Source organism: Mangifera indica, chromosome 8 (genome assembly GCF_011075055.1).
Source record: "Mangifera indica cultivar Alphonso chromosome 8, CATAS_Mindica_2.1, whole genome shotgun sequence".
Taxonomy (NCBI): domain Eukaryota; kingdom Viridiplantae; phylum Streptophyta; class Magnoliopsida; order Sapindales; family Anacardiaceae; genus Mangifera; species Mangifera indica.
Genome location: NC_058144.1, coordinates 7,023,643 through 7,035,335, shown reverse-complemented (window position 1 = coordinate 7,035,335; position 11,693 = coordinate 7,023,643). Strand labels below are relative to the sequence as shown.

Genomic DNA, 11,693 nt, shown 5'->3' with positions numbered 1-11,693 from the left:
CTATGGGGGGAAATGCAATCTTTTCAAACTTAGCTTAGAGAAAAAATGTTAGTTTTTAAACTTTTAGGAAGGAAAATGAGATTAAATTTACCACTGTTAGAGTTTTGTTAAATTTAACCGGTCATGAGTGGGTATTTGGTGTTTCCATAGTTAAATGGTGGAAACTTGAGATTGCAGCATACCTTGGGTGGGAAATAGTCGTTTGGCCTTTATATTAAGATAAAATTGGACCATTTTTTAAAACAGTCCTTTAAAAAAATTATTAATAAAATAAATAATAGAAGAAATTTTGATTTTTTAAAAATTAAATAATAAAAATTTGTCATTCCTTCTGTCCTGGGACGGAAAATAGCCATTAAAAAAAAGAAAAAAAAAAGTAATAAATAGATTGCCAAACATCTCTACTTGAAACTTACACGGTAAACTATATTCAAATAAACTTGCAACATCAAAATATTACGCATTTGGGTGAGAGTAAAATTGAAGCGCAATCCCCTGAAACTGAAAGGCATAAACTTGGGTCAAAGATGAGGTCAATCCTCTACCTCTGCTTCTGTTCTTGCAAGAATTCAATGTTTATGTGGGATCCGGTGGGCTAGTTTGTTTCTTCAAGGTGATTATCCCATGGATTTCTACAAAACATAATACCCAAAACTAATTAACTATTTTATTAATCAACAAGTTAAATCAAAATTGATTATCTCTTTCTCTTAGAACCCAGAGTCTCTTCTCCCTTGAGATGTGTAAAATTTGCACTCATGATGTCAACAGCTTGTGGCTATGGGTTTAAAAAGAAAAAGCAGATAATGAATTAATGTTCATACGTTAAAGAATGTTTAATATTTAAAAACAGATTGTCACCTTGTTGAACTCCTCAACCGTGGATTCACTGCAACTTTTCCTGCTCAAAACACAAAGATAGATTATTATTATTAATGATTTTCAGTGTCATTGAGCATCTCAAGGTCAATGAAACTTGATGTATAGGGGAAATATAACTCACTTTCAGCTTCTCTACACGTTGAATAGCATCATTAAGGTGTTGTTGACACATATTCGCTTCACGAATGGTGTTGATGTTCTCCACTTTGGGTTGATAAAAGCTGTTTTTCAATTTTTTTTCTTCGTTAAATATCATTAAGTTTTCGGAAATTCATTTCAAATTATAACAGAAAATACAATATGACCTCATCTTTTCCTCAACCTCATCGTGCCTTTTATTGAGCTCAAGAAGTTTTCTCTCAAGTGCCTTGGAACCCAGAAAGAGACCAAAATCAGTCACTGAATTCGGGTATGTTAAAAGTAGTGTCGTTTAAGCATGTGATTAAAATTTACCTCCTTTCTGAGTTTGTCATGTCATCATCAATGAATGAATTATTCATATAAAAATCGAAGAAATAATTATCATCAGAAGATAATCTGAAAACACATTTGAATCTGTGTGCATCAAGAAAGACAACAGTTCAGAAGAGATAGACGAAACTTAACTTTGCTATCATTTCCAGCATTTCTTCTTCATATTTTGAATGCTTGAGGCTCCGGTACAAACGCTGAGAGGACAAAAAAAAAAAAAAAAAACCATGTATGAATATTAAACAGATAGCAAAACACTGCACAGAGAGGAAAATCGACTAATTACCTCTTCATTTTCGACCGGTCTTCGTATTTACATAATAATTGCCAACATTAATTAGGGAACATTAAAATGAAAACAAACTTGTAAGCAACCATCATGTATAACTCCGAATCCAAGAGAATTAACTAAGAACATTATTAACACACACCCTTGGCATTCATCATGTTGATCAATATAGCGAAGAAACATATCCTCAATACTGAAAAAGCCTCAGAAAAAGGGAGAAAAAGATCAGAAGTTGAAGTCCAGAAAAAAATAAAATAAAATTCAAGACGAAAACCAATAAAGAGAGAAACCTTCCACAGCTAGAAAACTTAGTCAATCTACCAGTCGGAGAAAACATGAGAAGACCAACATCTGCATCACATAATATAGATAATTCATTGGCCTTCTTTAAAATCCCATCTCTGCGCTTCGTATATGTTGTTTGGAGAGTGACAGTACTAGCAATTTTCTTAATTGGGATCTTTCTTCGACCCATGGTGGATGCAAGTTACAGCACAAAGTGATGAGCGGGGATACAATGGAGTAATCTTATCAGATGAAAACGTGAGGATGCATTAAATTTTAAGGCATTGTGAGGAGGCTAAAAGGCCAATTGTCCAAATTTCATCATCCATAATCACTAGAGGATTCTGTGGTCAGTTGACTCTGAAAAAACATGTGAAACTTATTTTCAAAAACAAGTTGTATATCAATAAAATTAATTACGGCAAACCAAAAATACCCAGGTGGATAGGTTTGACACCTCTGCAGAAGAGAGGCCAGAGAAGGCGATGCGTTTCGTTGATGATCCGACTGATACGGTTTTGAGATAAAGAAAAAATAAAGCAAGGACTGTAATGAGCTAAAGTGAATAATTTCTTCGATAACAAAACAACAAAAACCCCTTTCAAAGTGGGGATGTAGCTCAGCGTTCGCTGAGCACGCAAGAGGTACGGAGAAAAATTTGTCCTACTACATTTATTTTGCAATTGATTTGCCAATATACTTCAAGACGTACGGCATAGCTTCGTTTGATGACTAAAGTAGCCAGACTCTCGTATAATTCTATTACTGGAAATTTTCTTTTTTATTGGGTCAAAAAAAGAAAATACCTTTTTCATATAAAATTCTTTAATTAAAAACATAATAAAATTATGGATACACTTATAATATATACCAACCTAAGTACTTAACAAATTTTAATAACAACACATCGTACTCAAATTAGCACAGAAAAGAAAAAAATAATTCCTATAAAAAAAATACTTCCCTCCCTAATACCAGGACCTTTTTTTATTGGTATTATGCTCACACATTTTGTTTAGAACCCACCTTTATCATTTACCGTCTATAATTAGCCCTTCTTCAAGAGAATTAGGCATGTTTTCCCTGAAGCTCTTCATATAGTCACTATAAGTCTCTACAAATCAACAATCAGTTTCAGATATACAAAGTGAAAGACAAACTCGTCATGAAACCCAACTTTTAATACCACTTCTTACATCAAGAGCAGTTCGTCCATCAAAGAGAGAGGCCGTTTATCCACACCAACTGTTAGATATTCCTTGTTTCTGTTATCTGTCTGATTAGTGTAAAAGATATCAGAGTTTGGATTCTCAGTGCCAAGTACCCACTGGGGAAGTGGGATGTTAACATTATCTCCTACATTTCTACTAGATTGGTGGAAATGACATAATGGCTTGCAACTTCAACTCACATTGCTGTATGAGTTCAAACAAGCTCCCGTAAGCGCTCCAATCATACCGTTTCGGGCCCTTGGTTTCTACTATCCCCAAACACCCCACCAGCAACCTGCATCTTTTAGCTTATTCAGCTGTTTCTCAAGCCCGTCTACATTATCATTTGTAATAATTCCCAACTAGCATTTGCAATTAAAAAGAAAATCCAGATTGGTATGTGACCATTGTCAGTTACCAAAAATCATGATGAAATGCGAATAGAAAAGCTTTGTTTGTGACTTACTGGGAGCATTACATAAATTGGCACATGATTGGCTAACATCTTTTCATTAGAATTGGGAGCGCTAGATGAAGCTGCATTTCAAGTAATTAAGATTTAAGAAGATGGTCTTATCTTTGCATTAAAAAGAGTACACATCTTGATGTGAATTCTAGGATTCCTGCCCTTTCTTGACTCAACCAAATAGTTATCCTCCGCAACACATCTTTTCTACCTACTACTGTCAATGCCATACATGCCCCTCATAAAACTAGGATGATATAAAGCATGATCATTGTATTAACTTATCATATATGTCCATGGCATAATGGCCTTATTATACGTAGCTTCTTAAAAAACAAGAATATTCATTTAGCTGGTGGCACTACTTTCAAGCACGTGCATAGCCATCAGTTTTGTTTCAAATTCTCTTGTGAACATCTGTTGCTACTGGTAGAGAAATGATATCAGAAAGATGGATATATAAAAGCACCCAATTACCTCTAATTCTGCAGTAGACACCTCAGATGCTACATAATCTTGAGGTTTTTTCACCTCGCTGCTAGAATTAATGGAAAAGCCTTTTTATACTTGCTATGCTCTTTTGACATTCTCAACTCTATCTATGTACTGCATGTCAAAGGGAAAAAAACCTTTGATGAAGCTCAGCTCCCCAACCTCCTAGCAATGAACTTGAACAGTTGAACGCATGTTGGTTGCCATCATTAGGGCTGGATTCGAGCCGAGCCGAGCTCGGCTAGCAGCCAGCTCGGGCTCGGCTTGGTTTATTTATGGGCGGCTTGAGTTTGGTTCGAGCTCGGCTCGGCTCGTTTTCGATTCGGTTCGGCTCGTTTTTCATATCAAAACGACATCGTTTTGTATATATATAGATTAAAACGACGTCGTTTTGTATAAAAAATTTAAAAAAAAATCTATCGAGCCAATCTGAGCCAGCTCCAGCTCGATCGAGCCGAGTAGAGCCCGACTCGTTTCGGGCTTGAACCGAGCCGAGCCGAGCTCGAGTCTAGCCCTAGCCATCATGACCATGGGTTCTGCTGCTTGTGGTCCTAATGTGTATTCAAGAAGAAGCTTAATTTACTGTAGTTATGAACAATCTCATACAATAAAAATCTCGTTTGTTACTTCTTTTGTTGATTGGTTTCGTTGTATAGGTGATATAAACCTTAGGAGAACCACACCTCAAAAGCTAGCTATTGAGATGGGAGAGCCCAAGGTCATATAAACCCCACATTAGTTGCTCATACTTTCCAATGTGGGATCCAAGTCTCATACCTTGCACTTGAGATCTTAACATACCACCACGCTCCGCAGCTCCGGTGCCCACGCGGGCTGGCTATGCGCTAGCTCCCTGCTAGCCCCAAGCGAATACTACAATGCTGGCGTCACCACCCGCGTCGCACGATTGCAATTGGGAGATATGGTGATGGCTCTGATACCAAATGTTACGAACCTTAGGAGAACCACACCTCAAAAGCTAGTTATTGAGATGGGAGAGCCCAAGGTCATATAAACTTCACACTAGTTGCCCATACTTTTCAATGTGGGATCCAAGTCTCATACCTTGTACTTGAGATCCTAACATACCACCATGCTCCGCGGCCCCAGCGCCCATGTGGGCTGGCTGTGCGTTAGCTCCCTGCTAACCCCGGCGAACATTGCAATGTCGGCATCATCACCCGTGTCGCATGATTGTAACTGGGAGATATCGTGATGACTCTGATACCAAATGATACCAAATGATACGAATCTTAGGAGAATCACACCTCAAAAGCTAGCTTTTGAGGTGTGGTTCTCCTAAGATTCGTATCAATAGGACAATGGTGTAAGCTTTTATATGGAGCTCTACTAGAGTTCTCAGTCAGTGGAGAGAAATTAGGGCCCGTATGTTTAGTCCGGAAATAATATGTAGTCAGGGCTTCTTCTCATACGCATCCACATTGAACAATAATCGTCAATTTTATTTGGCCATGTTCCTTTTTTATGTCACTTTCTCTCATTTGCAACTTTTTATTAGCCAGTTAATATCTAAACTATAGCTATAGCTTTCTCCTTTTCCAGATTCAGATGGATAATATCTGGGAAGGATATGTAATTGAGAGCCATGAGACTTAGGACACTCCGAAAATAAGGCCAGGAGTTGCCTAGATTAAGTTGGTGTGCGAAGTTGTTTGGGGCCCAACAATAAGCTAAAACACGTGCCAAGGAGGGCTGACTGAAGGAATTTTTCCTGCAGTGCGTCGAGGCATCATTAAAGTAACTTTCTTGTAATTCTAAGAAAATCTAGGGGCATTATTAGAATTACTCTACCTGACCACAAAAGCAAAGTACCGGTGGTTGAAGAATCAATAATTACCTAGCTTGGTAAAAACTGAGAGTCTAAGAAGTTATTGATGTTGTTGGGGAAGTGCTAGAATATTCTTTTCCTTTCTCACTTAAATTGGCGTTCACGTGCCGGACTTAACCTTTCCCAATCTTCACCTTAAATAAACAAACAGAACAAGCCAGCGCTAACCCCACCTCAAATTCACCCTCACTTCACACACTCTCTTGTTTCTCCAAAATCGCCATGAAAAAAAGACGAAAGAGAATCACAGTTCCTTCCTAACCCACTTAGGCAGTAAACAAAACAAAACAAAATAAACACCTCACCTCCCCACATTTCAGATTCAGAGTTTTCTGATACAAGACCCGGGAAGATAAAAATGTGTTATGTCGGGAAAGCAACAAAGATCTTCATTTTCATTGTTACAGTGTTGGTGGTTATGGGTCTTGTCTTGGGATTCGGGCTCTTGCGCCATGGCATCCAAAAATCTCACAAATGCTCCGGCGACTATTGCCATTCTCCACCAACTATCTTCCCCAACCCTAGCTCCAGCCTACCCAGTCCTGCAACCTCCACCCAGCCAAGCCCGCCTAGCCCTGACATCAGCCAAACACCACCTAGCCCTCCGAACCCAAATCCTACCCCTGACCCTAGCTCAGTTCCACCACCCAGCCCGCCTAGTCCAACGCCTCCAATCCCAGCAACTCCGCCCACTACTAACCCAAGTCCTCTGCCTCCGACGCTGTCATCACCGCCACCGTCTCCGGATATTTCAACGGGTGCTCCGCCGCCCAGCGGTTCAACAAACGTTGTGGTCGTGAGTCCAGGCCCTGGGCATGCTTAGCAGTTGGCTAATCAATTAATTAAGATTGAGGTTCAATATTATTAATTCTTTTTCATGGCAATGTTTTCTTTTTTCGATTTCTCTTCTCTTTCTTATTTGGATAAATTTTTAAATGGGATTTGTATAGACATGGAGTTTAGTCTGTTACTAATCTCGAAATTTATCAGAATTTGAGTTATCCGTGTAGAGTAATGAAATTTACAGAGTCTTGAATGTTGCTGTGGATACTTTAACAATGTCAAGGTTGTCAAATCCGTCACTTCAGTTGACTCTAACCTCTGCCGATATTTACTGGCAAATTTTTAGCTCCCTTGGCTCTGTAGACTTGAGGAGCCATTGCTGAATAAATAACATGTGATTTAGGCCCCAGTCGATGCTGTCACAGAATCACCACTGTCAAAAGTTTCCTGGTTAGTTGATCATGAATAGTGACTTACAAATTGTCAAATGGATTGGGTAAATTATTCTTCTGCAAAAATAAATAAATAGAAGCAAAAGAAAGTTGTGAAGAATGTTGTGGTGGGTAAGCAATACAATGATGGTTAATCTCCAAGGTGAAGAATCCGATAGTTTTGTCGGGCCTGGGAAAGAAAAGAACATCAAAAACCACAATCGTGTTGTTTCATGATCTCGTGCTTAAGTATTTCCTGTACCTGGTGGTGGTGGTGGTGGTGGGTTACCAGCCCTCTGGAATCTGCCAGACTGGACTGTCACTGTGTCAGTTACCCTTTAATACCATCCAAACTTGTTCATACATATTAATTTACTATTAATTATCGCTAAACTGCAAACTAACAACATACAGTTTGGATCCGGATTAAGATTTGTGTAACTGGAAAGGGCTCCCCTTCTCTTTTATGATATCTTTCGTATGGAATCACAATGAAGATATGGAAAATGCATTAACCTTAGGTGAAGGAACTGTATGAGCCTCCGCAAATCGCTCTGATTAAACGTACTGTGAACAGACAATCACAGCACATCAGGTACACCGGGGAGGTCCCCGACATCATTGGGTTGCGTGACTGGATTTGACGGTTTTTATAAAGATTTAACAACTGAGCAACAATGCTTCTTCAGCATGCACTGTCAACATTGTTCTATCTATGTTCGAATTTTTATTGGTTCATTTGTCTTATTATTTATAAGACTGATCTGCAATGTTGTTGGCTCTTGGTTTTTATACATAATCTTAAAATGGACATTGATTTATTCAGTAAAGACAGCTTATCATACAGAAAGTATGGTTTTTAACAAATTATTAAGCCCTTTAATCACTGCAATGGTCATGAACAAGGTTATTGGTCTACAATAAAATTATTGTAATATCAATCAGAAAGCAATGTCTCTGCCTAATCCAACACTAGTTCATTATGCCACCTACATGCTACAACATGTGCCGCACATCAAATTTCTGTCCAGTTTGAAGATTTGTCCAGAATGTTACCCTTTTAGATGTAGTTAATTTTATGATAATCTCTCTACTAAAATCAACATATATATCCTTTTCCTTTCTCTTATAAAAAAGCCATTCTTACCTTCACTGCATATGTACAATTCATCATTGTATGGTATATAATTTAATTTATTCAACTCTTAGACTTATTCTAAGTGTCTTAATTTAGATCAACTTATATACTTGAGGTTAAATTCTTAATTATATCTTCTCCAGTCCTTTTCTAGCATCTCACATCCTTGTTGGGGTCCATATCTCCAGTCCACAAAATGGTCGATCTCTATTTTAAAACATTAGAATAGCTTTCATTTTGGATTATATTATATTGTATTATTGCTCGTGTGGGAACGTGAGGTGGTGGTGGAATCTTTGCCTCAGCAACCTCCTTTTTTTACTAGTAGAAATTTATTCACTATTCAGTGCTTGACATAATCACATTTGTGTTAATTTGGACATGGTTGAAAGGACTTCCTCTCCATCAACATCGTGTTACAGTGAAAGCTTTTTGAATTTGGTAACTTTTCCGCCATTATTCAATGAGAAAGATCAAACCAGTGGAAAAAAAAACACAAGGTATATATATAGGTGTGTGTGCATGTGTGTGTAATTCTGGTAAATTTTGTTATAAACTGCATCAGGTTTATGGGAAATTCAGGTTTTACAGATATTATTGTAACCCAGTGTGTGGATGAGCATAACCTAATTGCCAAACGGCCCGTGATGAAGCAACAGCGACACAAAGCGTTTATTCTTACTCAAAAAGCTGCTATCACTATCTGACTTTTCGTACGCTATTTATTAATTAATTAAACTATGTACATACAAACAAAACAAGAATATAAAAGACGCTGAATTGAATTGCAGAGAAGCAGAGGCAATGGAGATTGATTCGTCTGATAACGCTGATTGGCTCATCGATTATGGCATAGTAGAAGCCATTCCTCTCACCGAACCTTTGACTGGCCATCTCAATCGTCTTTCACCGCTTCCTCTAACGTAAGGTAAGTATCGACAAACTCCATTTTCCTTGTTATCAATAAAGTGAGATATTTTCGTTAGTTCTCATAATGTTGCTACGTTTTGAGTATTCTTAAGTTTTACATGAAGATATGTTTATGTAGTTGGAGATTTTAAGGATTCAAAAAAACTGGATTAGCTAAAACAAACCAACTCTAAAATTGTGATGAAAAAACTGCAAAACATCAAATAATGAACGGCCTAATCATAAGGATAAATTCAGTTTCTATTCTCTTGAAAAATTCTTCTATTATCAGAAATGATTATATAACCAATTGTCGGTGAGGAGGCGGATCATATTTTCTTAGATTGTTTCTGTCATAATTTTCAATAATGTGTTTAAGGAAAAGCCTCAATTCAATTCTTAGCTTCAGTAGTTTTCTCCCGCCCTTACTGCTTAATCTAAGCCATCCTTTACTTGCCATTAACTCTTACTCCCAATTTACTTTCATTCTTGAGGTAACTTTGTGAACTGAGACTTGCTTTAGCCTAACTGCCAGAGGAATTCATTATTTTGGTGCTTGTATAATTATTTGTGTTTAGAGTAATTAGTTTCTTATTCTCAATCGTGGCATCTCATTGACTATGCTGTATGTTTCCAGTGTCAAAATGGATTGCTCAATTGGTGTTTCAGATATGCCAAAGGAAGTTGGCTCCCGGAAAAGGTTAATATCTGTTCTTCTGTATTTTCCTTGAGTTTGATTTTTCAGACTAGATCTTGACGGGACTCTAATCTGAGTACTTTACATATTATTATATGACTCGATCAGTAATGAGGATCTGCCAACAAGATTCTGCTGCAAAAGGCGGCAGAAATGACAACATCTAAAAAGTAGATATAAAGTTCAACAGATCAGTCTTGGGTTCAACGCACCATGACCACAAAACAGTTTTTGACATGATCTTATAACAGTAGCTATGAAGTTTTATTTCTGTTATGGTGAAAGAGCTATGGAAGCCAAATTAATCAATTCATTATCTGCCCTTTTAGACATTTGGAGCAAAGATTTTGGCCGTGATTTTTCATATGATTGTCCTGTGACCCAAGCAACCATGGTTGCTTACCTTGATTGATCCACGTTCAATCACATCTTTCGATGGATACTCTGATTATTTATTTGCATATTCTACATTTATTTTCTTTTTCTACTTCATATCTTTGCCCCTTAAATTAGAAGTGAATGCCTTTTCAGGTTGAAGCCTGAACCATGCAGTGTATCCAGCTCCAGAGCATGCCAGGAGAAGTTGCGAAGAGATCGGTTGAATGAAAGGCATGATATTATTTTTCTTAATTTTTCTCCTCTCTTATTTAGTGTTTTCCTTCTCTTAATTTTCATAAAAATCTGGCACGATTTGTAGGTTTCTGGAATTATGTTCTATCCTGGAGCCTGGCAGACCACCAAAGACTGACAAGGCTGCTATTTTGATTGATAGTGTCCGAATGGTGAAACAGTTAAGAAGTGAAGCTCAGAAACTGAGAGAATCCAACCAGGAACTGCAAGTAAAGATTAAGGAATTGAAGGTGAATCGTGCTTATATTGACCACTTTAAATTTTTCTGTATTTGTTCAGAGGTCCGATTTCATTAGATATGCCCAGAATTATAGAGATTTTTCTGCATGGATTTTGGGTGGGTAATTTGCTCCTTATTTATGCAGGCTGAGAAGAATGAGCTGCGTGATGAGAAGCAGAGGCTTAAGGCTGATAAAGAGAAGTTGGAACAGCAAGTCAAAGCAATGAGTCCACCAACTGGCTTATTGCATCATCACTCTGCAATGTCAGCAGCATTGGCTGCTCAAAGCCAAGCTGCACTGGCTGCACAAAGCCAAGCTGCTGGTAACAAGTTAATGCCTTTCATGGGTTACCCTGGCATTGCCATGTGGCAATTCATGCCACCTGCTGCAGTTGACACATCACAGGATCATGTACTTCGTCCTCCGGTTGCTTAATATCCATGGTTGGTTGATATGCACAACTGTAATGTTGTTTATATGTTTATTGTTCTCAAGTAAGTACTGATCCGTGAAAGTTGGAGAGACTTGATCAGTTGGACATTTTATGTATAGAAACTGGCAAACTGCTATGTATAATTTGCTTTTCTAATGTAAGATATATCAACTGTGTGCTTAAAGTTAAGTTGTTGAATCAAGATACACAAGGAAAATCTTTTGCATGTTAGCCTGATGGTGGTATATAGAAAAATGATGGTTAATCTATGAGAGTGCACTGTTGACTTTAGCTTTTCATAATTGCCATCATTATTGTTTTCTACAATTAGGAAACTCTCCCCCGCCCCAATTAACATGGAATGTTTCAATAAATTATTCAGTTAACTGAAATTGCTTCTACTTTTTTCTCCCAATACTATTGTGGACTGACTAAAAGGAATTTCATGGTCATTTTCATCTTTACTTAGTGGATTCATAAACATTCAGGTTGATACTTGTCATGTT

At 37.6% G+C, this 11,693-nt stretch overlaps 2 protein-coding genes and 1 pseudogene across 2 annotated transcripts; 1 reads left to right on the top strand and 2 right to left on the bottom strand.

Annotated features, from left to right (window-relative positions):
- Positions 1-402: 402 nt before the first annotated feature.
- Positions 403-2,497, bottom strand: LOC123224154 (agamous-like MADS-box protein AGL66). The gene is made up of 10 exons (XM_044647714.1): positions 2,385-2,497; positions 1,933-2,287; positions 1,785-1,835; positions 1,640-1,658; positions 1,489-1,550; positions 1,336-1,342; positions 1,188-1,249; positions 1,004-1,103; positions 862-901; positions 403-632 (listed from the first exon to the last, which is right to left on the bottom strand). The coding sequence occupies exons 2-9, from the start codon at positions 2,115-2,117 to the stop codon at positions 887-889; spliced, it is 501 nt and encodes a 166-aa protein (XP_044503649.1). The 5' UTR covers positions 2,118-2,287; positions 2,385-2,497; the 3' UTR covers positions 403-632; positions 862-886.
- A 3,934-nt stretch (positions 2,498-6,431) lies between these two features.
- On the bottom strand, positions 6,432-7,105 carry LOC123223471 (acanthoscurrin-2-like). The gene is made up of 2 exons (XM_044646635.1): positions 7,045-7,105; positions 6,432-6,754 (listed from the first exon to the last, which is right to left on the bottom strand). The coding sequence occupies exons 1-2, from the start codon at positions 7,103-7,105 to the stop codon at positions 6,432-6,434; spliced, it is 384 nt and encodes a 127-aa protein (XP_044502570.1).
- A 1,942-nt stretch (positions 7,106-9,047) lies between these two features.
- LOC123222901 lies at positions 9,048-11,418 on the top strand (annotated as a pseudogene).
- Positions 11,419-11,693: the final 275 nt, after the last annotated feature.

What these genes read in the sequence shown, in the direction of transcription:
- LOC123224154 (XM_044647714.1), bottom strand. Translation starts at nt 2,117, where the DNA reads ATGGGTCGAAGAAAGATCCCAATTAAGAAAATTGCTAGTACTGTCACT. An exon ending in AAGTTTTCTAGCTGTGGAAG is followed by an intron (nt 1,836 to 1,932) that starts GTTTCTCTCTTT and finishes AGGCTTTTTCAG; the next exon opens with TATTGAGGATATGTTTCTTC. An exon ending in GAGGTTGAGGAAAAGATGAG is followed by an intron (nt 1,104 to 1,187) that starts GTCATATTGTAT and finishes ATTGAAAAACAG; the next exon opens with CTTTTATCAACCCAAAGTGG.
- LOC123223471 (XM_044646635.1), bottom strand. Translation starts at nt 7,105, where the DNA reads ATGGCTCCTCAAGTCTACAGAGCCAAGGGAGCTAAAAATTTGCCAGTA. An exon ending in GCCAGTAAATATCGGCAGAG is followed by an intron (nt 6,755 to 7,044) that starts GTTAGAGTCAAC and finishes AAGCATGCCCAG; the next exon opens with GGCCTGGACTCACGACCACA.